General features: G+C 50.3%; 1 protein-coding gene across 1 annotated transcript; it reads right to left on the bottom strand.

The window, feature by feature from the left end:
• Window positions 1-546: 546 nt before the first annotated feature.
• GABBR1 (gamma-aminobutyric acid type B receptor subunit 1) lies at window positions 547-27527 on the bottom strand. Its single transcript, XM_037843505.1, has 23 exons — window positions 27467-27527; window positions 26938-27031; window positions 26012-26215; window positions 25086-25271; window positions 23701-23721; window positions 22090-22250; window positions 18577-18711; window positions 18026-18196; window positions 16913-17014; window positions 16548-16613; window positions 15897-16088; window positions 10958-11200; window positions 10331-10394; window positions 9035-9112; window positions 7491-7641; window positions 6862-6994; window positions 5433-5549; window positions 5214-5321; window positions 4701-4794; window positions 3803-3930; window positions 3053-3181; window positions 2710-2853; window positions 547-1992 (listed from the first exon to the last, which is right to left on the bottom strand). The coding sequence occupies exons 2-23, from the start codon at window positions 27029-27031 to the stop codon at window positions 1819-1821; spliced, it is 2895 nt and encodes a 964-aa protein (XP_037699433.1). The 5' UTR covers window positions 27467-27527; the 3' UTR covers window positions 547-1818.

Raw genomic sequence — 27527 nt, 5'->3', positions numbered from 1 at the left:
GCAGTCATTGCTCTTGCTGTTCTTTGTTCCTCGGAAAGGCCTCACGTCTGCTCAGCCGCACGCTCCCGGCTCCCAGCACCTGCCCATCACTGTCAGGGAACTTGTGAAACAGCAGCAATAGCAGCTACCATTTACCCCACATGTTATCATGGGCTCCATCCTAAGCACCTGAATGCATATTAATCTGGTCCTTGCATCCACCCTATGGAGGAATATATTATCATCATTATCACACCATTATCATTATTATCCTCATAGTCACAAATGAGGACCTGGAGAACAGAGAGATTGAGGATATTTCTGCACGTGGTGAAGTCTGACTCCCCGGCAGTCTAACTCCAGAGACCATACTTTCAACCACTAATGTCATCACCCACTAATCTCAGCCCTAATCCTGTCCTGCTTTGCCCTGCTGTGCCCGCAATGGGTCAGTTAAACACCCCCTCCCACCCTCCGTTTCATTGCCTTCCCATTAACTTGGAGCCCTCCCGGCCCTCGCTCCCGGACTGCAGCCCACTCTGTTCGCAGGAAGGGAGGACAAGGTGCTGACTCACACTGTTCACTGGTTTATTGAGGATTCGGGGAGATCCTTCCCCAAGAGACACCACAGTGTGAAAGGGACGCTACCTCCTGTCCCATCGGTCCATCTGTCCATCCAAGCAGGCAGGGGTGCCTTCCTCTGGTCAGAATTCTCACCAACTACCCACGGGAAGCAGCTCTCCAAGCCTGCGCCCCATGCCTCCCTTCTCAATTCTGCCCCCCACCAAAAAAAAAACAAAGGGAGTGACAGTGGGAGAGGATGGTTGTGAGTGGACCGAGAGTGGTATATGAGTGCCAAGGAGAGAAGGGGAACGTGGGAGTGGAGACCAAGTGTGACAAGGAGAGGGGTGAGGATGTCCCCATTACATGTGAATTGGAGGAAAGTGCATAACAATGTGCAGGGAAGGTGCAAATGGCTCTGCTGGAAGGATGGAAGGATGCAGTGATTTTAAGGTGCAAAGGTACTGCGAGGGCACTCGGGGAAAATACATGGATAAGCATGGATTGTGCAAGTAGAGGAGATATGACTGAGCATGCTGGACAAACTGCACACACCTACCCAAACACTCACAGGGCACAAGAGAAGCAGATAGCAGAGCGTACTCAAGGAGCACATGTGACTCTGGGAAGGCTGAAGGATGCACATGTAAAAAGCAAATGTGCACATGAAGTGTCCAACGGGAGCAAGCAGGAGAGGCGAGGCTGTATGGATGCCTGTGAGCACACAGCTGAGGCAAGGAACATGGGAGCCCTGGTGAGAAGAATGAGTCCCCAGAAGAAGCAGAAGTCCAGGGAAACAAGACTTGGGAAATGTGTGGAGGGGCGAAGAGGATGGAAGGAGGTTATGGGGAGAGGGAAGGGGTAGAAAGAGCACTCGTGGGGAGATCCCTGCTGGATGGCAGCAGAGCACAAAGGCGACGGGAGCTTCTGAGGGTTGCCGTGACAACTAGACAGAAGAAATGTTTTCTGAGAGGGATGTAATGAGGCTGCCAAGGAGTCAGTGAATGAGTAGCTTCAAGCAAGGCACAAAGTAAATTATGAAAAAATGATATACAATTATGTGAATGAAGAAAAGGGACAAGGTCTGATTCAGAGTACTGGAGACCTAGATAACCCTGGGACTCACAGAAGGACCTGTATGTACAAGCAGTGGGATTGGAGAGCATGTTGTTCCCCAGTGGGGACAGGGATCCCCTGCTTCCTCCCAAGTCCCCCACCCTTCCCCTCTCCCTTCCCCTTCCCCTCCCCCCACTGGCCTATCCTCCTTACAATCCCCCTTCACTTGTAAAGCAAATGGACTCGACTCCCATCACAGCTAAGCCGGTCGGGGGGCTCAGGGGGCCCCCTGGGGAGGCCCCCAGAGGGGTCTGGGGGGGTAGGGGGGTGGCGTCGGGAGCGGAGCTGCTGCCGAGACTGGAGCTGATGACGCAGTTCAGAGACGCGCTCCTCTTTCTGGAGGAGGAAAATCAGTTGGGAGAGTGGGAGAAGGAGAAGGAATGTGGGGGTGGGGAGAAAGGGAAGCGATAAACAACGTGGAAAGACATGTGGGAGAGATGGAGTAGATAGACAGAAGTCATTACAAAGGAGGACTCCAGAAAAGAACAAGGATGGACAAAAGACCATGATGAGGGCACCAGTAGAAGAGATCAGGAAAATAAGGAAGGAAAAAAAATTTAAAAAAAACAGGAGAAAATGGAAAAAGGGAGAAAGGTCAGTGCATACAGCTTCCGATAAATCATGCATTTTCTTGCAAGGCCAGCTAGCCCCTAACTACATTCTGGGGCTTAGTGGACACTGTGGGGGCCCCCAGATCCCCTTTCCAGGGTGGCGCCTTCATCATCCAGCTGCTGTGAGTACAGCTGCAGAACTCAAAGTTGCCCCCTCCCCCAACCTGCCACCCACAGCCAGTGGCCAGCCCCCCGCCTCAAGTGGGTCAAATCAGGGAATCAGGGGTCAAACCAGGCACCCTCCCTCGCCAGATCACTAGAATCTACCTAAGACCGAATCCTCGCAGGACCCTTACCCCTACCCTACTCTACCTTACCCCACTCAACCCCTGGCAGGTTTTCCCCCGAGACCCTCCCTCAGTAAGTCATGAGCACTGAGCCCCATCCCAGGCTCTGCTTCAGAAAGCCTGACGCAGGGCACACGCTGCCCTCACCCACACACCTCTGCAATGATCTTTTCCAGCTCGCGATTCTCCTTCTCCAACAGCCGGGACTTCTCCTCCTCGTTGTTGTTGGTCGATGACCCCGTCTTCATGGTGTCCTGTGCCTCGGACTGCCATTCCCCCCGGGTGATCAACCTGCGCATCTGGGGGCAATCAAATGGGGCGTGGGGTGGCAGACAGGGATGGCGTCAATGGTGGGTTGGAGGTGGGTGGAATGAAAGCAAGAGAGGCAAGCTGGGCCCAAAGCAAGGGGTGAAGTGGGAAGAGGAGGCAGGGAAGGGCAGGGGAGCAGAGAGGTGGGAAGAGGGGATGGAGGGGACATGGGCTTGGAGAGACCCTTACCTTGGGCACAAAGAGCACAACCAGAGTAATGTAGGAGGAGAAAACGATGGCAAGCGAGGCAAAGGCAAAGGCTGCGTCCTGCTGGCTGGACAGAATCATGGTGACGGGGGCAGTGATAAGACAGAGGACCTGTAGGGGGTGGACGGAGGTCTGCATTAGGGAGTCCCAGAGCTGGACAAGACCCAGAGTTTTCTTGCCCCAGAAGACAGTCTCTGAAGACAGTTTCCCGAGTTTCCTGGTGGCCATTCCATTTGAAGAGGATCCAGATTTGGGATCATCCTCAACTCCAGATTGAAAAGAATCCCATCTAAACTGTCCCAGATGACTTCCCAGCTCCGTGTCAACCCCTCCCTCCAGGCAGGAGCTCCCAGGATCTCTAGATACACATTCAGGGTCCATCACCAGGGATTCCTGGCAGAAAAGAATACCCAGGTGGAAAGCCTCGATTCCCAATCCAGAGTCCAGCCTGTGGACCATGGTTGAGCAATTTAACCTCTCTGTACTTCCATTTCCTTGCCTATAAAGTGAGATGCTAATATTTACTTCATCAGGCAGTTGCATGAAGATCCAAAAGAACGTGTCTGTGATGTGCTTTAGAAACTACAGTGCTTTCCAAATCTAAGGCATGAAAACTTTTAAGACTTCCACCCAACTGATTCTGGATCTAGTGGCTGATTCTTCCCACTTCACTACATCTAGGTTGCTCTCGTCAGCCCACGGGGTCAAGGGCCAGAAGTCCTGGCAGCTCACCGCCACGTTGTAGATGGCCATGCCCACGGCCCGGTGGTCGTTAATCTTCTCAGTGGACACACTCTTAGTCTCATAAGCAAGAAAGATTCCCAGCAGTAGCAGTAGCCCCTTGTAACCATAGAAAATGCCTAGGAGGGCAGGAAAGGGTTACCTGGGCAACAAGGCTCTCCAGCTCCCCACTCAGCCTCTCTTTGCCCTTCCCCTACTGCTGTTCCTTGTTATTAGCTCCTCAACAAAAAGGCCTTCATCTCCAATCCTGCCCCTCTGACCAAGCACACACCTCCCTGTGTCCCCCCACACACCATCCACCCAACTTCCTCCTCAGATTAGGAGCCATTTTTCACAAGAGGATAACGGTCATGAGCAGCTGTCAGTCAGGCTATAGCCTGCTGAACAGCTGGGAATGAGTCATGCTGGACCACCACGAGGTCTCACCCACTTACCCTCCAGGTGGGAAAATGGTGTTAGAGGCTGAGTGTAGGGTTCCCATTTGTGCTCATGGATGGAGCAACGTTGACAAGGCCAAAGGGGCCCAAACCCATAATCTCACACTCCTGGTCTTAATCTAGGCAGCTCACCAGACACAGGTGGTGTCAGGTCTGGGGATGGGGATGGGGATGGGGATGGGGATGGGGCAACCCCTCTGGCTCCTCTGTAAACCCAAGTTCTGCTTCATCCCTGCTTTGTCCCCTGAGCTCCTCACAGCAAAGGACCAACTCTCCCTTATTCTCAGAAAAAATGAGTGCAATGCCAAAGAGGGAGATAGATATTCAAACAGGTATGACATAAGCTCCCGCTCCCTTTCTCAAAGACCCTGTCCCTTCAAACCTATCGTCATTGCCCCATCCCTCCTGCCTTTGCTGCATCATTCCCCTCCATTCCCTCATCTCTCACATACCCAGCCAAGTATTCATCTTCCTGGAGCTGCAATGCTCCAGCTGAGGCAGAATAGAGACATCAATATCTTCCTTTGGTTCCTCCTTGGCAAAAGTCTAAGGGAGAAATAGGGAAGATGGTTGCCAGCCTTCCCTACCCCCTCCATGCCTGCTCAGTCCCTGACTCCAACTCTGCCCCTTCCTTCCTATGAGACCTTCAATACTGGTGCCAAGTCCCACTCTAGGCCTAGAGGCATTCTCCTGAACTCACTGGAAGCGTCTGTTTCCCACTCTCCATGACACCTGGAAATTCTACACATCTTTCCCAGATCCCACCACTTCCTTTCTTCAGATGACTCCAGAGGCCTCTGGTGGAGCTCCTTCTAGGAAGGAGGGGGAGAGCAGCTGACAAACAGAAGGCTAGAAAGCACTCTCTCACTGAGCAGCTTTATTCCTCAGGACCACACATGGCCTTAGAGTCCTTGACTGTGTGAGTTCCACTTAGCCCGACCCCAGTGCCTCCTCTCAAGGGGTACCTCGATGATTCGGTGCAGGGGGTCCACAATCTGCCAGATGGCCAGAGTGAGGACGTCCATGCCCACCAGCAGGCCCACGGTGGTGTACAGCTTCCAGGGCTCCAGGGTCTGCATAAACACACACAGCCCAGGCACGTCAGGGGATAACCCTCCACACCCCAGGAGTCTCCGTTCACCCCCAGGAAGGAGCTGGGGGCTGAGCAATGGGAAGCAGCTCACCTTCCTCCACTCCTTCTTTTCCTCCTTCTTTGTGAAGACAGTGTGGACCCACCAGATCTTGGTGAACATGGAGCCATAGCCCAGGCTGAAGCCCAGGCCCAGGAGCCAGAGGCGGGCCTAGGAAAGGAGAGAGGGCAGTGCAGAAGGGGCCAGGGCCATAGGAGGGAGGGTGGGCAGGGACCAGATGGCAAAGTAGGCAGGATACAGCCAGTAGGTAATGGGGGAGTGGGGAGGGGTGGGTACGGGATGGTGTCCCTACTTCACCAACTCCCCCCATCCATCTTCTACCTTGCCACCAGGGTGATCTTGTTAAAACCTCCTAGTTTCAATGGCCAAGCACCCTGACTGCTCCCCAGTGCCCACAGGTTACAGCCTGAACAGTTCTGGATGTGACACAAGACCCTGTTGTCCCAACTCACTTTTCCTGGTCCTCACCTACCCCATGCTCCAGCCGTGCTGAACTGCTCCCCCTTCCTTGATCCACTCACTCTTTCATGTCTTTGTCTAGCCACAAGATCTTCCTTATGCCCCTGGGATGACCTTCTTTTGTTTCTCCAGCTGACTACATCCCATGCATCCTTCAAGACTCAAACTCCACCTTCTTTATGAGTCTGCCCACCCCTCCGACTGTGAGCAGCTTTCTCTCCTTTGCTCCCACAGCATTTTGTGCAGATCCCCTACTCTGGTGCTTCTCCTATTGCACTGCAGTTGGCGGACTGCCTTTCCCACTATAATAGCTTCATTGGGAACAGACGACTCCTGACAAACTGTGTGTATGTGTATGTGTGTGTGTGTGTGTGTGTGGTGCAGACTGTGTGCATGGATGCAGGATCAGGACTGGCATGGGCAGAGGAAGGAGAGGGACTAAGGATGGGTAGAATCAGGTAAGAGGGTGGGTGCTTCCCACCAGCAGAGCGAAAAGTCTTGCAAACATCACTGCTGTGCACAGAAGCCAGCCTTTCCCCACAGCCCAGAGCCTTCCATGCACCAAGAGTCCCAGAGACCTTCTTCCCTGAGTGCCAGGGGTCCCTTCCCCCAACTCTCCCTGTGGTTGAGTTAGAGCTCTGCCTCCATCCTCCCAAACCCCAAATAAGGCTCCCATGGGAAGTCCACAGTTCTTTTCTGAGCCCACACCACAGACAAGCCATCTTTGTTCAGGGATTCTTTGTACAGACCCCCTTCCTTCATCTTTAGTACCTCCTTCTTTTCTGAAAGGCATGCCATGGCAACCTTGGAACCGACAAATGAACTACAGAATGAAAGGTTTGGTGGCCAAGAAAAAAGGACAGAACCAGACAGAGACAGAAGAGAACGGGGGCAAAAGTCAGGGAAAGGGAAGGACAGGGAGGGAACCACAAATCCTGGCAGGTGCCCCTGAGGGGAGGGAGAAAGGCACATTCTGCAAGGTATTTTCCCACCATCTCCTCACCTGGCAGACAAAGGGGAACTGGTTCCTCCCAATATGGTAACCATCCAGCCCCAGGGGGAAGACAGCAGCTAATGCCAGCGAGCAACCCACGGCAGTCAGATTGTTCAGGTTGGGCTGTGAGTTCTGGATATAACTAGGACAGAGGTGGGGAGGGTGGCAGAGGGAGAGAGAGAGAGAGCAGAATTACAGAGGCAAGGGCCTGACCCAACCTCAGAGCTACAGGACTAAAGGAATGCAGGCTTGGAGCAGGAGGAGGGGCTTGAGACAGAGTCAACCCTGTCGTGGGGCTGGAGGTGGCTCTGCAGAGGGCTTCCCAGCAGCAAGAGCACCCACCAGCATATACTCTATGTAGAGCCCAAGACTGGGTTACTTGGCCCCAAAGGTTTTTATGTTTTTCAGCTAGCTGCTTTTGGGGCAGGGATGGGAGTTAAATCTGGTTTTCCCCCTTCCATTCTCAGCGGTCACTGGGAAAGCAGTAAGTCAGCATGAAAAACTATGGTACACGGCCTTAGCAGTTACACAGATTTTATTCTCACTCCCTCCTCTACTTCAGAGAGGAGCTTCAAAGGGCACGGACATTATCATGGGGAGGCAGATAAAGCAGGGAAAATGTCCGAAGAGAAACTTACCGGACATGGGCGTTGTAGATGTTAAAGGACAGACAGACAACAGCTAGGACAATGCCCAGGCTGGAGAGAACTGAGACGGAGATAAAGAGTTTCTGTGACAGGAAGCGGAATGTCTTGATGACCAGGGTCTGGTCAGCTGGAGGGGAGCCTCCTGCATGGCACAGGAGAGCATGAGGGGAAAAGAGAAAGGAAGGAGGAGAAGGAATGAAGATGGGCAGAGAAAGTAGCAAAGGACAGAAAGCTGGCGGACACTCACGTCTTTGGCTCTGAGAACTGACACCCTAACTCCACTGAATAATGGCTGTTGTGGATGGACTGCTCATTGACCCTGAGGCTTTCATGAGGCAAACAGAAATGAAATGAGAAAATGGAGCAAATGTTCTGTCCAGAGGTTGAGAAACGCTGGGGTGCATCGCCAAAATTGTAGGGTATTTTGTTGTTGTTGTTACTGTTTGTTCTTTCTATTTCCAGCAAAGGGAAAAGGAAGGGGGAGGAGGGGGATAGCTGAGGAATTCACGTTATGGTGTCACTCCTAATCCAAACTAGAAGCTGCAAACAATTACAGACACTTATCGAATCATAAAGCTAAAGAGCCTCAAAGTATCTATGCTGGCCTCCTAAACTTAGCCAAAAAAAAAGAAAATAGAAAAATTTAATCTGCAATTTTAACTTTATCAGAGTGATATTCCCAAGGTGTTTCCCAGTTATTATTAAGAGGAAGCTCAAATTTGTTGAAGAATCACCAAAAAAAAAAAATTAATTTCAATTTGTGTCACTTAAAAAAATTAGTGTAATTTAGGCCATGCAGCATTTATAGCACTACAGAACACTGGAATGCTGTCCTAAATTCAAGTTATTAAAAAATAAAAGTTAAAAAAAAAACAACACCTCTGGCAGTACTGGGAACTACTAGGTCTTAGTGGGGCAGGACAGATGGCAGCTGTGTTCAATGGCTGAGCCTCTCCTCCATCCATCACTGCCAATCTCTTTGTTTTATAGTAGGCCCTACCTTTTGTCCACCATCAGTATCTTTCACATTTTCTATTATTTATCCTACAAAGTACCCAAAGAATAATTGCTTTCTTGCCCTCTTTTAAAAGCACATTTTAGCAGAAGACAATTACACTGAAGTTTTGCACCCTCTCCTATGGTGTAAGCAACCATTTTCCTGAGACAAAGAGATGGCTCTAGGCTTGAAGTAGCTGCAAAATGTTTCAGGTATATAGAGGCACCAGGACATCTGGGAAACCCACATGAAGTTTCCATTTCTCACCTCTCACCCAACCCCTGCCCTAATCCCCAGTTATTCCAGCCATGTACTATTTTTAATTTTTAATAGTACAACTGCTCCCAACCACCTATTCCCTTTCCAAAGACAGCTTGGAAAGCTTTATTCTACCCACATCTTGGAGGCTTTATTCACTCTCTTTGAACCCCAGTCCCTGGCCCATCTCCCTGCCATGCTCCACCCTCATCCAAATGGATGACCCTTTTCCTCGGTTGTTCAGAGAGGCTGAAGGGAAATGCAGGTAGGACGCACTTACCAATCCACTTATCAGTTTTAGACCAGGACAGATCATCCTTGGTGCTGTCATAATAGCCGATCTTCTTGTAGCTGCCACCTGGGTGGATGGCAACAGGATTGGCCATGAGTAGGTGAGGAACCCATCCTGGGCATTCTCAACTTCCCACTTCCCTAAAGCCACTTTCCATTGTAGCAACGGATTTTACCTTCACTTGAGCCCCTGAAGGAGGGACCTTGAGAGGTTGCTTGAATCAGCATCCTGCCTTAAAAGCAATATAAGGTGGTTCCCAAGGCAACTCAAATAAATAAAAGTATCTTCTATGTTTAAAACCCTTCAGGGAAGCCTCCACAGTATGTCTGCCACCCATTCCGGTGTCTCACACCTCCCCCTGCAAGACGTCTCTCACGTTGATTCTTGTGCTACAGCCTTAAACATATTTCTGCTTGTTCTCCCTCTCATCATAGAACCACAGGATCTATTTTCCCAGTGGCTTTCATTTTAATTTTAGAAATTTCTCTTCCACTGGCTTGGGTTCTAATTCCTTGGATAAGTTACATCTGTCTCTTAAAGAGCCATGAAGAGAAATTCAGCCCCTCCTAAGATTTCTGCTCTAGAACTATCCTGGCTACCATAACTTTTCCTTCAAGAGCCAACTCACACCCCTTTCACCACGGCTGAAGTCCATTTCCTCTTGTCCTGAATACAAAGCAAGTCTGAGAAGATGTGGGAGTTGGGGAGAAGGGAAGGCAGAAACTTTTCACAGGCAGCCAAGAAATGGCTCTCTTGGCCATGCTATAAGAGGCCGTGAGTGGGGGTGGAGTTGGAAGATCAACTCATGGAAGTTTAGCAAATACATAAGTGTGCTAACTTTTAAAGTAATATAATCTAGAAAAGCCCAATTATATACACTATAGCTAAATTAGGAGTCATGGTTTGCATGGCAAAGACATTCCTTGGCTTCCCTTAGAATATAGGTTTCCTAGATTCAACTTTCCTTGAGCCCATTAGTATGCACTGATGGCTCATTAAACTCTCAACCCAAGTCAACTGAAGGGAAACTTCTGAAATTAAAACAGAAGACAGCAGGAAAAGGGAATGACTATTTTCAATTTGCATGCCCCTTTCAAGAATACAACTGTTGCAGCTCAGAAAGACATACCCATACTGAACCTTTTTATTATTACCACTGTTGAGAAAGAAGGGCAGGAGTGGAGGAGGCACTGGCAATCTTGTGATGTCCCCTGGTATTCTCCTCCCCGGCAGGAGGCCCTCACCAGTCCCAGCCTGCCCGCCCCCTCCCGCCCCTGCACTCACCCTGTAGCTGCTCAATAAGCGTCCACGCCATCCGAGAGCCGCTGGCATCAAACACCACATGGCCCTGAGGGGGAGAATCATGCAGAGGGAGGCAAAGGGAATAAAAGCAGAAGAGAAAAGAGAACATCGGGGGCTCTTTCAATCCGTATGTTTTTGATGTAATTGAGCTTCTGAATGAATGCTATTTATGGCATTTGCCTGCATATAGGACATACCCCAGATGCCCATACCCTAGATTCTGGAAACATTATTCTTTTGAAAAGAAGCCTCATCAGTGAGATTTGAAAGGGAAAAAAAATCCCCAGACAGAGCACCAGCAGGCCTGGCTTCTGGCTGTGTGACCTGAGCAAGTCACTAAATCCCTCTGAGCACTAATTTTTCCACTTTAAAATGATGGCCTTTCAAATGGTTTCTCTTTTGAAAATCCTATGATTCTCATCTGACTCATAAATATCTGGACTGGTTTGAAAAAAAAAATGCAGGAAAGACTTTTATGGGGTTCCCTATTCTCCTGATTATAGCAGAGAGGTAACTGAGAAAAATGGAGAATGCATGAGGAGAAGGAGCCTCTGAGGGGGTCTCTCTAACAGAGGACAGAGAAGTGTGAAGGAAGTGTCTGTAACTCACAGAGACTCCCTCGAAGGAGGAGGAGTTCATTGCCCGGTAGATTTGGTCAGTAATGGTCTGGTTGTTGTAGTTAAAGTCCTCCAAGCGCACACCAGAGCGGCTGCCACCTCCAGATGTCTTGTTCAGGGCCAACGCCAAGGCCCAGATGGCATCGTATGCCAGCGGCGCCTCCTGGAAGCCTCCTGTCTCCTCGGGGTGTCTTTTAAGTCGTTTAGTCAGTTTCTCTACAAACTCCTGGGATGTCTGGGGAGGAAAAAATGAGAGGAAAGCATTAGAGTGGAGGAAGGGGACAAAGGAGCAAGTCCCAGCTAATTCTGACTTCTCTCTCCACCCAGCTCCACCACTTTGACTTGAAGGATGGTTTGTGTTCGTGTTGTCAGGTTGAGCACATGTATATTCAAAATCTTGAACTATATCCTTATATCTGTCTGAGGTCAGAAGCTATAGACTAGAGCAAGGATTAGCTGGGTCCAACAGTCTTACTATGTACAGCAGCTAGTTCAGAACTACTAACGGATAGGAGTTTAATTAATAAACACACTGGATAAAGAATGGCGAAGGATGGAGAGTAGAAATAGAGCAAAGGAGGAGATACGGCTATTCCAATGAAGAGTTGCTTTGTTAATGTTTTCTCATCCTTCAGACTTTCTCAGCAGAGTTGACCCAGTACTTGACAGATCTTCTAATTCAAAAAGGTCCCAGAAAAAATGAAGCCATAGTGTTCCTCACTCTCTTTCTCCTAGTTTCACATCTCCATCAACAAGGAAGTTATCAATTAGCATGCTAACTTTTTGACATCCTGGTGCACTTTCAGTCCCTGGCCTCATAGGGAGTTTTCAGTGGAGACTGGGGATACAAATACATATTTGAAGTCATTTATTCAACCCCTACCCACACCCCATGCCCTCAACCTTCTTTTCTAAAGAAAGGTAAAAAGAATATTTCCTTTGATTTTTTTATGAAATAGATAAAGAGACCTCAATTTCTATACCTGACAGTAACCTTGTTTGGCTAAATAATCTACATAAATTGCTTAATCTCTGGAAACGTCTCCCATATACTGGGGAAAATTGAATTTGCCCTTCCTTACCTCCCAGAAACCACACAGGAAAAGGCTCAGTGGTCACCTCTTGGCAAGGCACAAGAAACACACAATGGCATTCCACAAATAAGTCTGTTTGGATTTGGAATGCATTAACGCATACACTCTAATGAAGGAATGAATAAATGAATGAAGGATAAATATAAATCTTTGTTCCCCAAGCCCTGCCCACTTTTCTTCCATTCAACTTTCTGAAGACATGGGGGAATGGGATATGCAGAGGAAGTAGGAAGTGTGGTGAGTAGAGACAGCCTCGGAATTGAAGACAGACAGACCTGGATTCTACTGCCTTTGATGATGGATTCATCCAAGCTCCATTATTCTCTTAATCCCTAGCTACAGCATACACTGTGCCCAGCCCCTAATGGACAAACAATACGTGTCCATTGGATGGATAAATGGGTAGATGAATAGGTTCAAATCCTAACTAACCCACTTACTTGCTATGTAATCACAAACAAGTTATTAAACCTCAATAACTGGTTGTCCAGCTTTAAAATGAGAATCATATAAACTACGTTGAAGAATTATTATAAGGATGAAATAAGGACATGTATAACATGTTGAGTATAAAGTAAGTTATATTTCCTCTTAATGAACTTCCCTATCTCTCAGCCTCACCTTAGTTATTGACACTCAGATCTATAATTCTAGTCCAATATCTCAAGACATATATCTCCAGCTGACTCTAAGGCATTTGTAACTATATGTCCAATCACCTCAAATTCAAAATACCCAAAACTAAACTTGATTTTTCCTCAACCCCAACGTTCCCCAATACCTGAGCTTCAAACTTTAGACTCTTTCAAATCACCATGTCCTCTTAATTCTTTCACTGAATTGTTTCAATAATATCATCCCTCTATTATAATGTCATTCCTCTATTATTATAGAATAATAATAATAATAATAGCTAGCATTAATAATGTCCTTACTATGTGCCAGACACTTTCATAAGTTACATGTATCAACTTATTCAACCTCATACAAAACCCAAAGGGGTATGTGCCAGTATCATCTCCATTTTGGTGATGAAGAAATACATGCACAGAAAAGTTAAGCAACTTGCCTAAAGTTATACTGATAGAAAGGGTTGAGCTGGGATTCAAACCCAGGCAGCCTGGTACTAAAGTCCATACTCCCACCAGCTACCCTACCCAATGCTGAACTGCCTCTCTCCAAGAGCATCTGCTTGGCAGCCAGCACTCGGCCAAGACCTTCAGTGTGGTCTCTCCAATCCTCAATTCAAAGTAAGCACCACTAAGAACACCACCCAGATGGGAAGGGATTAATCTGCTCACACCCCCTGCTTCTTTCCCATCCCACCCACCCCAGACTTGACTGAAGGTATAAAAAAACAATCTTTCCCCTTCGGTCAGCAAAGATATGAGTATAAATTTTCAAAGAAAATTCTTACCGTAGTCCTCAAGGAAAACTGAATAACAGAAATTCCACAATGCACAGAAATTAATGAACTAACCAAGTGTAACTTTACAATCCTAATTTTTACCAGCCATGACTGACTCTCTATATGTGAGAATGGATGCCCAACATGATCTCAAATGTGTTTCCAGAGGTAGTTTTTGGTTGTATTGCACCCAAGTCTGATGGGATCTCTACCCTAATCAGAATGTACTCACAAAGTCATCCTCAGATATGCTGCTCCCCATCTTCACCTCTATTCCAGATCTATAATATCTCCCTAAAACTACCCTATTTTACTCTCCATTTCCCTACCGGGCCCCCAAAGACTTTCTCTAAAGCAAAGTTTTCTCATGCTTGGAACTATTAACATTTTGGTCAGGATAACAATTGTGGGGAGGTTGTCCCATTCATTGCAGGATATTTAGCAATATCCCTGACCTCAGTCCATTAGATACCAGTAGCATCTTCCACTCCCAGTGTGACAACCACAGATGTCTTTGGGCATCACAAAATGTCTCTGGGGTGGGAGGTAAGATCACCTGCAGTTGAAAACCACTGCTCTAAGAGTTCTCAAAGTGTGGTCCCCGACCAGTAGCAGCAGCCACCCCTGGAAACTTGTTAGAAATGCACATTCTAGGGGAGGGGCCCAGCAATCTTTGTGTGAACAAGCCTTCCAGGTGATTCTGATGGACCATTCTGAGGAGTGAAGGCACCTCTGCATCTTTTTTAAGTCTCTAGGTTCTAATCCCCTAGGTCTGACCCTTGTCCCTGGATCCACCTCTCTTGGTCCTTTTGACTCAATAAAATGTCTTCCTAAATCAGTTATTAGGCTACTCTGCTTCTCTGGAAAATCTCAGCTTTCCCCCCTTCATTTTAGGTTGCCAGCAGGCCAGGTGGCCTTGAAGGCAGGCAACATCTTTCTTTAGAAACAGAGACAGAAACAGACCATCCAACTCAACCTCCTCTAAAGCCCAGGCATCCCTCTTCACCTGCAACCAGATCCCTGCCTCCTGTCAGAGGCTCCTCTAGTTCCCTACACAGTTCTGTACTATACCACAAAAGCCGTGATTGGCAGGTCCTGGGCTCAGAGCATCAACAAGCCTTTCCTGCCTCCGTTGCCAGCTCCACTTCTTGCCCAGGTTCCCAAGGATGCTCTATAGGAAATGACCTTCCAGAATTTTTCCACTGTATTTTTCAAAGCCAAGATACCTTAAACATAGAATCCCCTTAGAATGTCCCAGGACAGTGTACATGATCAGAGTCCACATGGCAACTGGTCTTTCCCTCACACTGCCAGAAGAAACTTCCTGAATCTTCTTTCTCCCTTGATCAAAAATTGTCACCAGTTAAACAGTGTTAGCAGATAAAAGCCCAAACTCTTTAGTCAGGTTTCACAATCTTCCATGAGATATGATGGGGCAGAGTGGTTTGGAGTTAGATTCAACTAGTTCTGCATTCCAGCTTGGCCATTTAATAGCTGCATGGGCTGGGACAAGTCACTTAACCTCTCTGAGTTTCCATTTCCTGGTCTATAAAATGGAAATGATTTTTATAAATCTACATCAGAGCACTGCTCTGGTGATCACTGAAATCATATCTTAAGCTCCTGGTTTACTAAATAAAAAATATATATATTACTACAACTTTTATTAATAAGATATTTGGGGGCTTTACAACCATTAACTTGCCCTCTAGCATGTTCTCCAAAGCAGGTATTCCAGACCTGGAGGCTAAACTTGGCATAATAAGCAGATACCATAGGTTGCCCCATCAAGCTCACCCGAGACTCGAGTACTCTTTAAGACATGGTGCTGAGCAAGAAAGCAGCCTTTCCTCATCCCTCATATCCCTCAACCTCACTTGTGTCCCTCACCAAATCAGAAGCCCCAGCCCTCCCAAATCAGAAGCTGTATATTCTAGCACCAGAGCTTGCTAAATGATTTCAAAAGTCCCTTTCACATCTAATATTCTAAAAAAAGAGTCATCAAGAAAGCATCAGGATCCAAGCTAATTGAGTATCAATCAGGAGTGAATATATAGCAACTCTGAAATACTAAAGTACGTCAAGAAAATAAAACGCATTAATGCCCAGGAACGGCGCTCCTGTAAAGGTGTGCTTCCGTATACAAGCGTCTATATTATCATTAACGCCTCTCTCATTTGACTTCTTGCCAACTGCTCCTGTTTCCATGGTAACAGCCCTTCCTCTCATCAGGGGCGTACTGAACGTACCATTCTCCTCTCTCTCTCTCTCCTACCCGAGGAAGTCAGAGCAGAGGTGGAATCCACAGGAAACACGAGACAAACAAGTTCAGGGCGGGCAGAGGCCCCTCTCCTCCCCCGTGCCTACAAACCCCAAGCCTGTCCCCCTGCCCTGCCCGGGTGCCAGCCCCTAAGACCCCCCGCCCTCACCATGTTGGAAATGCTGCGGGTATTTGCAGGGTTCAGCATGACAATCTCAGTGGTGATGTGGCCCTCGACTGCCTCGGTCATCTCGTCCACCGTGCAGTTGATGGACGGGTCATAGGTCTTGAACCAGTTATCAGCGTACCAGCCAATGAGGAACCAGACGTACTTCTTCCCAAAGAGACGCTCCTTGTACACCTGAATACAGAGAAGAAGGAGGGCTGGGGTTTTGCCTTGTTTTGTTTTGTTTGTTTTATCTCACTTTACACTATTTGTTCTCAGGGGAATCTGAAAAAATCAACAGAATTTAAAAAAAATTAAAAGCCTTGGGGTGGTAAGGAAGGTCCGACAATATCTCCTGCTAAGTTCTTCCTCAGCCCCTCTATTTCTGAATGGTCTTTTCCAGCAGTCAGAAAAGATGGGATTCATGGGCTCCTCAGGAAACACAAAGTGGTAGAAAAATGAGATCTGGAGAATGTGCCAGTGTGAGAAGTCAAGGGATGGAGTCAGAGCCAGCAGGCAGGGACCTAACATTACTCATCACTTTAGATATGATTGTGTGTTGTCACCCTAAGCAGAGACCAGAGAGGAGACCCCAAGAGAAACCCAAGGCTAAGAGCCCACCGGTCCCCTTCCCTCTTCAGATTCCAACTCCACCTCACAAAACACTTTCCGGGCTTCAGTCTCATAGAAAAGTCCCACGATGATTCGGGCGTCTTGGCGCTATAGAATGGAGAGACAAACAGAGCTCCTGAGAGACACCTGCAAGCGCCTGAAGGGCTAAGCCAAGCACTTCCATTCCTTTGATTTTCCATCCCAAAGTGCTCAGTGCGGGATTCTGTTCAATGAGTAGCGAATAAATGTCAACTGAAAGAAGGAGCTAATCTTTCCCAGGAGGTGCAACTGCCTCACAGAATCAAAACCCACACCCCCACCCCCAGCTCTCCTCTCTAACTGACCACTGCCCCTGCTCCACCCCCAGCCCACCTCCAGGGTGAGCCCACCACTCCTAGCCATCCCACCTTAAGGTTTTTGACTGGCACAGCTGGATCTGAGAAGAAACTCTGGCGAAAAGTAATCTCGATTCCAGCTTCCTTCACTCGTTCCTCAAGATCATCTAGAGTCTTGGGTGGAAATGAGAAAGAAATAGGAAAAACATGGGGTGCACAATGGATAAGGACCAGAGATGCCAACTGGGGACAGCATACTCAAAGCAAAGGGGCAGCCGTTCTGAACCTTCCTCCAACAAACATCTTCTGTCCTCACGATGGGCAGAGTTTAGCGGGAAACATTTGGAATCTTAGGATGTGGCTTCCACATTAAGGACCTGTGTCCGGGTAAGTCACCCCATTCACCCCACTCCTACCACTGACAGCAAAAATGGGGGGAGCAAAAACACCGTGGAACCAGGAAAAGAGGAGGCAGGATCTGATACAGACAGAATGATGTTGTCCTCAGGAGGCCAGTGGGCAGATGGACAAAGGATCAAAGACAAACGGCCTGAATCACAGAGAAAGTGGGTTGAGGACTGAAGAGTCACTGAACATTAAGAGTGGACAGAGGACCCAAAGAATAGAATAAAAGGGAGGAAGCAGCCCACTTCAGGTGTACTGTCAACCTCCACTTCCCCAAATCTCCTCCTCCACATCACAGTCTCTCCCTGTGTTGGCATCCCTCTCTTGACATCAACTACCCACGTGCACGTATCTCTCTGTCAGCCTGAACCCCACTCTCTCAGCCCCGGCATCCATTTCTGTACCCACCATCTCTCTTGAGTGCCTCTGGAATCTACTACTTTCCTGGGTTCCTATCTCATATTCCCTCCCTTCTCTTGCCTCAACTTTGAAGTGAGCCTACTTTATTTAAGAGAGCAGAGTCATTTTGTAAGTGTCAGAAGAAAAGAAAACATCAAAAGGGGAAAAAAAAATCATAACACCAGAAAGTTGGAGAGGATCATGAAAACTAATCTTGTTCAATTCTCTAGCTACAGAAAGAACATGCACTGATGCATTCGGCATAGATTCTCTTTTGATAAAGAATCAAGACCCCTCCCCCCAACATGAATGCTGCATCACAGGGCTCTCCACTGGAGTGGGCTTGGCAGCCGCTTCTCCCTTTAGCCCATCCCTCCTCACCGACGTGAAGACCTCAGTGGTCTGCTGGATGGTAGCAATCTTCTTCCAGCCCCACTTTTCAAACAGTTTCACACGAGTAGGGTTGTGAAGTGTGGCTGATGGATGAGTTCGGAAGAACGTGGGGAAACGCTGCCGGTTTGACAGGGCTGGTGAGCTTGAGCCATAGGACAGCTGAGAGGTACAAGGAAAGCCACCAGGGTGTGTTCATCATGGGCTAAGAGTTCCTTTAACCCTGCCCCTGCCTCTGGGCTTCTCTCCCCACCCCTTTCTCCCCACGCCACCCCTCGCCCCTTGGAAGGCCCACACACCCCTCAAATCAGGATGCTTTCACTGGTCTGACTTCAGTTCCTTCCCATGAAGAACGAGGTCAGCTGCAGCTTTGTCTGGCCTGCGTTGCTAGGATGCCAGCTGGCTGAGGACCACAGCGGACACTGAATCTCGGTAGCAGGCCTAGCAAGTCCTCTTCAATGCAAGCCCACAACCCTCCTCCCTCCTTTAGGACAGCTCAGAAGGGAACAGCCCCACCTTCCGACCCCCACAGCCCTACTCACCACAATGAGGTTCCACATCCTGGCGGCCTCAGCCACAAGCGTGGAAACGGAGCTGCAGCCAGGCATGAGGATGATCTTGATGGGGTCATTGTAGAGCAGCTCGTACAGGTACTTGGTGGCTTGGCCTGGGTCACACTAGATGAGGACGGAGGGGGTAAGGGCAGGCTCTCCTTGGGTCCCTCCCCCCCGGCAACACCCCGTCCCTTCCTCAATTGCCCAGCCTTCTGCTGAAACCCTTTCGTCATTAGTATCATTTTCTTCTTCTTCCTGACATCTCTTCCTGTCAAGTTTCTTGCTTCTCTTCATTCGTCCAACACCCCTCTCTTTCCTCCATCTGGAACCTAATCATATCCTCTCCTGCACACCCCTCCTTCCGTATTAACGCATATAATGCCCTCCCTCCTTTCAGCTCATCCGCAGACAACCCAAGCCCATCTTCCCGCCATCACCCCTGTTCCTTACTCTACGCTTCTATGCTCCAAACATCTGTGGGTAGAGGAGTCCACAGGAATATGAATAAACCCTCCTCAACTCCCCCAAACAGCTTCCTCAAAGCCACGTTATGAAAATAACTCCCTCACCTCTGTAAACTCCCCTCCCCACCTTCCATTTTTCTCTCCCTCATCTCTTTTCAGGGCTAATGATAAGTACACAAGAGAGAACAGGAACAAGACCATTAGGGAGTCCTGCCCAGAGCTCTATCCCCTCCTGCTGGGCCCTGACATTTGACGGGTCCATTAGAAAAAAAAGACACTCTGGGCACGGCGGGGTGGGGGGAGGAGTGGGAATCAAGGATGAGAAAGAACCTGGGGAGAATAAACAGAATGGAGCGCTCAACAAACAAGACGATTTTAAGGGTGTCTGAAAGCAAGGCACGGAGATAGGGAAAGTAAATAATGCAGAAAGCTAGGTAGGAAAGGAACGATGACAGGGAGGAGGGCAAGAGGGGGAGGAAGACTCAGCCATGGGTCTCCCACTGCCTATTCCCCTCCTGCTGAAACATGACATTTCAGAAGCTGCTGGAGCCCCAAAGGAAGTGGAGAAGAAATAAAAGTCAGTGGGGAGCGAGGGCAGAGGGGGCACAGACAGGAGGCTTGGGAGACTGGGGAGACGGAGAGGAGGGGGCAAGTAGAAAGGAAATAAAAGAGCCCCCCCTAGGGCCTGCTTACTTCCTACTGAGGCCTGACATTTGGGACACTGGGAAGCTGGAGAAGGGGGAGCCAGGGGAGGCTGGCAGAGGCTGAAGAACCAGGCTCACCTGAGCTCCCTGTTGTCCCACCCACCCCACCTCTGCTAAGGGCAGTGCTCAGCAACACTCTCAGGTTTTCTCTTTGTCCCTCCCACTCAGGCATCTCTATAACTCTTTTCCATTCTCAGGTACCACTTCCCTGCAGTCTCTCGGCACCTATGACTCCACGGCACCTATGACTCCAGACACTGCCCTCAGCTTCTCCAAAGCCCCCTCAATGCCCCTCCATTTCTTGCATGAGGGAAAAGTTGATAGGAACAATGAGACACAGAGTATATATACAAACGGGACAATGCATGCTGCCCAATGTCTCATCTTTCGTTTCCTCGTTACTTCTCTATTTTTTCTTATATCCCTCTCCCCCTCCACACCCTATTCCTCACTGCAGATTCCCTGCACCTGTGCAGGGGACAGGAAACTAGGTGAGTCTCACCCTTCCCCAACACACTTCCTCTGTTCTCTCCTCTGCTTTTGCAAGGACCTGAATTTGCAGGCAGGAAATGACACCTTCCAGTTTGTCTGCCTTCCCATCTCCCCTTGCTGCCTCTGCTATTTTCTCCTCCAGCTCTCTTCTCCCAGGTGCCCCATCTGCTCCCCCAGCTCCTCCAGGGAATCACCTGTCATGGTGGATGAGTTTGAGCTCAGAGTCAGGGCTCCCCCATCTCCCTACCATCGCAAAGCCTACACTCACCTCTCCCTGTCTCTCTCCCTATACCCCCAACCCCAGAGCCAATTGTCTCTCTTGCTCTCTAAGTTTTCTCTCCCCAACATATCTGACCCTCCGTTTCTCTTCCTGCCTCCCTTACCCTTGTACCTAATGCCTTTCCCCTGGCTCTTCCCATAGGTATCCTGGTGTTAGCTACAGCTCAGGCATCCACTGAGGCAGGATTTCTCTCGGTGAAAAACGCAGATACCTGGCATCTATCCCTGACCAAGGAGTTAGAACCTTTATTTTTAACCAACTCTTCTGGTGAGTCTTATATACACCGAAGTTAGAGAAATACTGAAGGTAAGAGTCAGGAGATATCTGAACTTTTTTCTCCAAGCTCTGACCATTGCTTGTATTCTCTTCTCCCCAAGTGCCCTTCACCCCCACTTCTGACCCCTCCCCACTCACATACCTAATTCTAGGTCTATATTACTGTCCTAAAAAATGAGTATAAATCCTGTCCATCCGAGGTGTGAAATCACCAAATCCTCACCTTCTGTACTCCATTTCATTTCACCCTCCCCCAATCCCTTTAGTCACTGGGCCACCTGTCAGAGAGGATAAATTTGAGGTCCCAAATCTCCTCCCTTCCCTGTGCCACATACCCAATTATTTGTGTAGGGGATAGGAGACCATTCCCCACTACCCCTGAACACAAATTTTCTTGCCTTCCCCCTCTCTTTCTGCCTCCTCCCTAACCCTAGATCCTATTGCCTTCCCACATCCTAGAGGCCAGAATGCTATAAAGGAAGTTAAGCTCAGGCCCCAAGTTCCTCAGGATGTCCCTGGGTCTCTGGGTATCCCCAGCTCCTCCTTCTTGGTTCCCCACTGCCATTCTTTTCTGTGCCCTGTGTCTTCTCCCTGTGTCCTGACTCCTCTCCATCCCCATGCTATTGTGGGGGCTCCCTTTTGGACCCCTAACCCAATCTATTTCCCACTGCCTCTTCCCATCCCCAACCACTAGATGCCACATAGTCCCACAGTCCAGAATCCAAAACAGGACTGGGGTGGTGGCATGAGAAAGAGTCAGGTAGAACTCACAGTTACCTTGCTGTTTGTTATGATAAACTAGAGCTCTCAAGTCCCTGAAATTTTCCTCATTCTGTTTCTATTCCTTCCAGCCCAACCTACGCCAAGACTTACCTTGTTACCATGGTAAATGTAAACCCCTGATCCAGCTCCCCACCTCTGACAGTCCCTCCAACCCCCAACCAGTTCCAGGGTTAGTTTACTCCCCAAGAAGAGGGACTAGTACCCTAAATTCATCCCCAGTTCCCCCAACCCTCAGCTTTCACTCCCGGGTATTCCGGGTGGGGCAGAAGGGTCTGCCTTCCAGCGTGCTTAACCATCTTGAACCCCCAGCCTCTCATCTTGAACCTCCAGCCCCCGCGACTCTCCCCAAACTCCCGCAACCCCGGCCCATTCTCCTGCTAGTCACCCACGGGAGGGGTCTGCCTTTGCAAATCTGAGACTCCGGGGACTCAGACTGAGGCGCGTGCAGCTGGTCCCTGCCCCCCAGGCCTCCACTTCCACCCACCCGCATGTCCCGGGCTACCTTGCTGTCGTGGTGGATGAGCTTGAGCTCATAGTCCGGCAGGATGTCCCTGCGGCTATTCACGTCCTCCAGCGCCATCTCCACCGCGGGTTGGCAAGCCTGGCCCCCGGGCCAGCCCCCACTCATGGGAAACAGCGCCCCGATGTACACAGCGCGCCGTTCTGAGGAGGGGTGCGGGGGGACCCGCGGGTGAGGCCGCGGGAGATGGGGGGAGTGGGAGGCCCACAGCGGAGCCACCCCCGCCGCCATCACCACCAGGAGCGGCAGAGACCACCCCACGGGGACCCCCGGACCCATGGCGAAGGTGGGGGTGGGGACCGAGGCAGCTGCTTGGGGAGGGGGAAGAGCTCAGGGGGGACACTTTTCCCCGGGAGGGCTGCTGAGTGGGTGTCGAGGAGGCGCCTCCATCCCGGGTTTCGTGGGGAGGAGGGGGCTAGGGCGCCGGAGAAGCAAGGAGGGTTGGCTGCCTACGGCCCCCGCGGCTCCCGCCACCGCCACCGCGGACTCTCCTCGCGGACTGACTGACCCACCGAGGGGAGGAGGAGGAGGAGGAGGGAGATGTGGGGTAGGGAGGGGGCTCTGACGTCACGAGCGGCGCGCGGCAGCGGGAAGCGGGGGGTGGGCTGGCAGGAGATGGGGAGGGAGGCAGGGGGCGGGGATGGAGGCGAGCGCTGAGGTGGGAACCACAGGGAAAGGGTGGGGAGGGGGACAGAGAGACAGGGGATGCGACCTCTTAAGAGCGAAGGAACTGCCGAGGAAGGGCATCCAAGGGGGCATTAGGGGTGGAGAAAAGGGGAGGGGGCGTGCCAGGAGGGCGGGGCGGGCGGAGGAAGCCGCGGGAGGCAGCAGCGCTGAAGAGAGAGGGATGGGGAAGAAGGACTGGAATGAGACGCAGGAGAAGAGGCTGGCGCTCGACTATCTGAAATGGGAGTTTGGATAGATGGGGTGAAGGACCGAGGGCCGTGAGGGAGAGAGGGGGAGAGAGATGGGGACAGTTTGGGGGAGAAAGAGTTGCGTGGGGAGATTGGTATGGAGAGTGTGAGGGATAAAGGAAGGGAACATGGGCTGGATAGACCGAAGACCGATCAAGTACGACGGGACAAGAAAAGAGGGCTAGGGAAAGGAAGTGGGGAGGAGTTGAGAGTGAGAGGCCTGGCCCCGGGTTGAGATGGCTGTCATGGGCTGATGGATTGCGTTAGGCGAAATCCTAGGGAGGGGGCAGGCAGGAGAAGGTTCCAGGGAGGGGCGGGGGAGAAAGGAACCCCACCGAGGAAGAGGAGGTGGAGGCTCAGGATCTCCCAGCACCCTGCCGCCCCCTGCTGGGGATCTGCCATTCGGCAGCGAAGCGGAGTCGGGGAGGAGGCGGAGCCGAGGGAAGGGCAGCCAAGCAGAGAGATGGGAGGGACCGCAGCCCCGCGGAAAACCGGGTCTGGAGGCAGGAAAAAAAACAGGTAGGGAGAGAGGGGAGCCGCCGCAAACTGGGGTGGGTGGGTGGGGAGGTGGGAGAAGGACGGAACCCCCACAGCCTAAGGGCAGGATCCCTGGGAGTGGAGGGTGAAGAGTGAGGAGTGAGGGGTTTGCAGCGCACGCGATAAGGTTTTCTTATCTCACCTGAGTGTGGCGTTCGATTCACTGGCAGCAGGAAAGACGGGGATCAGAGAAGAGTTACCACTGGCGCCCAGCTTCCCAGGCCTGATCCCCAGCCCCCACCCACACCTGTCCATGCCGAAGACGCGGGAGGGCAGAAGCCTGCGTTTCTGAGGGGAGGGTGCCTGGGGATAAGAGTAAGGTGGGGCTGGGAGTCAGGACTCGATTTTCTTCTTTTATTTTTCATAGGACAACAGAATTTGGGACAGGAGTGCCAAAAGCTAAGGCAGGAGCAGCTCCTGGTTTTGTGGGGCCTGAAGATTATAAAATTGGAGATCTCTCTTTAAGGAAAAAAAAATCACAAATTACAAATACAATTGGTTTTAACCAATTGGTGTTAAAATATCTTTTGCAATTTTTACAAAAATCTATGATCATGTGAACACATTATTAGAACCCTCCACTTTATTAAAAGAGGCCCCTCTTTTAATAATGTGGTACATGAGGGTCCCTGAAGCCTAAGTTTCATTAGCTTCATGGCAAATCCACTCCTAGGTGGGACTCCCGACTTCCAGAATGGAATGGTAAACTAGAGGTAGAATAATGGAGTTAAGTGAGGAAAGGCAGGCTGGTTGGTCTTGAATGAGTCTATAAGGGTAGAGGAAGTCTAAGGCAAAGGAATGGGATGTCTCGCTGCAGAGGGAGAGAGTCTAGGTGCCCAGGAAAGGAGGAAGTTTGTGGAATAAGTCAGCAAAAAGATGGGGGACACCTGATTCCCCTGGGGAATGATGGAGGTTGCCTGGGAGGTAAATGGGGTATACAGAAGAACTGTCCCCTTCCCACCCCATCCCTGGGCTGTCCTTAATGCTCTGACAATTCTGCCCCAATTTTAGGGCTTTGTAAACCCAGATCTCCTTTCCATTCTTATAAGTTTTTCTAAATATCACATAGGATTTATTTCTGTCTTTACCAGAATTCAATAATATAATGAAAGGGTAGAGATCAAACGAGAGGGATCAATTATAGAAAACAGTGGTGTATGGAAAGTTCTAACTTTAGAGAAAGGGACTAAGGCTAAGAGAAATTAGAGTATTTAAACCTTAAGAAGGGTGAAGGCAGGTGGAATTCATAAAAGAAAGAGAAAATATGAGGCCCAAGAATTGGGGCTGGGGAAAAGAAATAAAAAGAGAAAGATAAAGGAAGCCCCCAAAGTAGGTAAAGTGGAAACTGGGGACAGCAGGAAGAAGTTGAAGGCAGGTGAAGGGAAGAAAAAGTTGAGCTTTTACCTCTACCTCCCCAAGTCCCATTTAGTATAACACCCTTGTCCTTTCCCCTGGTCAGTTCCCACCCCACTCCCATCCTCACACAAGCGCCCTCATCAGCTGTATGCAGGCAGCGATTGCCCTCACCCTGGCAGTGGGGCTTGGGGGTGCTCCACTGGCCCTGACTACAGCTGCTCCTGGAGCTGCCCACCAGATGGAAGTCAGGATCACATCGGAAATCCACCCGGGCTCCGTCCAGAGCTGGGAGGTCCCCACCCGTCAGGAAAACCTTCCCATTTTCCAGGGTCAAATAAGACTTGGAGCAGATTCGGACTGTGGAGAGATAGGGAAATAAAAAGAGAGGCGAGTATGAGAAGGTGCCTTCCCCTTGTGGAGGGGAAGGAGTCTCCTTGGGGCTTGGGTGAACAAACAGTCTACTCTGCAGGAAATCAGGTTTAAAAAGGACTTGCCTCCCTAGTTTCCACTTCCCTTAATTCCACACATTCCCAAAAGAAAAAAAAAAAACAAGGAAAAGGCATTTCCACTGTAGGAACCCAAGATGGAGCTATAAGCACACAAAATGGGGTCTCTTCAAAGTCAGCTAAAGTGGGCGTTTCTCTGGCATTGAAATGTGTGAATGTATATGACTTTGGATGCACAATCAGATTTGCCTTTCTTGTTATAGTTGGCTTATATTAACATTAAATCATTTTTTTCCTGGATTGGAGACAGAGGTATTCAAAAATGTAATAAAATCATTTTAGAATTTTTGTGCTTAGTCTGCCACTAAGCACATCCTCAAAAGAACAACTCACAAGGTGAATAATCAAAAGTTATTTTTTCAAATGGTCCGTGGCCTACTGAAGGAAGGGTGAAATGAAAGATGCAGGTTGCCAATGTAACCAACTCCAACTGCTCACAGCAAAGTCCCTTTTACATAGCAGTTGTTCAATAAATGTATTTGTGAATTTGGTTACACAGTTTAAAGTGCTGACTTGCAAGTGGTAATGCTAAATTTAGGGCAGGAAAAGCAATAGTCCTGAAGAGGAGAGGGACTTTCTGAGGCTACTCACCACAGCGACTGGGTGTGTCCATATCTGTCCAGGAGCCGTTGGCCAGGCACTTGCGGACCTTGGGCCCCACCACTTCACGCTCCCCCCGGCACACATACTCAATCTCATAGTCCACGGGCAGGAAGTTGATAGCCTTCACCTGGTCCCGCGTCAGGCCCCGGTACCTGATGCCCCCTTCCCAGGGAGGGTGTATGATTTGGCAGCCTGAAGGATGAGTTGGGGGAAGCATGCAGAGAAGGGTGGAAAAAAGGAAAAGGCAGGAGTCAGCTGCCAGAAACAAGGGAGCATAGGGTGTGGTCAGTGGGCAGGCTGAGGACAGAGGGAAAGGGATGGGGGGGGTGGTCCTGGGGTGAGTGGAGTGAAGGCTAGTTCAGGGCCCTGGTCTAAAGGAGAGAGCGTTTGGGACTAGGGTTAAGGCAGATGAGAGAGCCCACAAGTGGGGAGGGATGCGTGTCAGTTGGTGGTAATGGAGAAAAGTAATTAATAAATCGTGAAGGATATGGAAAGCGAGATTTGTCAGAAAGGCTAAGTGAGGATATTTGAGCTGAATTAGGATGAGAGGAGAGGGGGCCTTATAAAGCCACCTGATCAGTAGTGTGGGAACAAGGAAAGGGAGGAATTGTGGTAGTAATGTGGGGCCAAGAAAGGGGGGAGGTGAGAAAATAATGTAGGGTCATGGAAAGGTGGCCTAGTGTAGTAAAGTAAGGCAGGGAAAGGGGGGTGCTGGGTATTATGTGGGGTGATGAGCAGGAAGGAGTCCAGGAGTAGTAAAGTGGGGCCGAGCAGAAGAGGTTGCCAGGTATTGTGGGCCGGGATGCTATGTGGGCTGAGGAGATCGTGATAAGGACCAGGAAAGAGAGGATGCAGGGAAAGGGAAAGTGGGGTGTGGGGTGGTGGAAGGCTCGGGTTGCCGGAGGAGGGTGCACCTTCTGAGGTGGCGTTGGGGGTCTGCGCCCCGCCCGCACCCGGGGGGCGGAGGAAGAGCGGCGCCAGAAGCAGCAGCAGCAGCAGCAGCAGCATCTGAGTGAGAGGCGGCCGTGAGAACCCGATCGAGCCCCGCCGGCGCGGCCCGGACCCGGGAGGCGGCCCGGCCTCCCTTCTCTTTGCCTCCCAGACTCGGACCCGGCTCAGCCTGGGGACGAGGAGAGCGCCCCGCGGAGGAGGCGGGGGCGGAGCCCGGCGTGGGGTGGGGGGAGAGGAGGAGAGAAAGCCTGTCCCCACCCTCCTCCTGCCTCCCTCGGCCCCCCACCCTCCCGGGACTCCACCTCTCACCACCTCCTCGCCCGCGTCCCCGCGGCTCGCCCGAGCCCGCTTACCCACGCTCCCCGGATCGGCCGCCTCAGCGCGCCCCGATTCCTTCCCCGCGGTTCCTCCTCTCCCCCAGCCCCCCAGGCCCCCGGCCCTCCCCCGCGCGCCCCTCTCCGAGCCCGACTTCCCCCGGGCCCTGGCTCTTACCTCGGCGCGCCGGCCCAGCGCCCCGCTCTCCCCGGGCCTCAAGGCCCCAGGCCCAGACGGT

The sequence above is a fragment of the Choloepus didactylus genome, chromosome 7 (genome assembly GCF_015220235.1).
Source record: "Choloepus didactylus isolate mChoDid1 chromosome 7, mChoDid1.pri, whole genome shotgun sequence".
In the NCBI taxonomy this organism is placed as follows: domain Eukaryota; kingdom Metazoa; phylum Chordata; class Mammalia; order Pilosa; family Megalonychidae; genus Choloepus; species Choloepus didactylus.
This window is presented reverse-complemented; position numbering and strand designations above follow the sequence as displayed.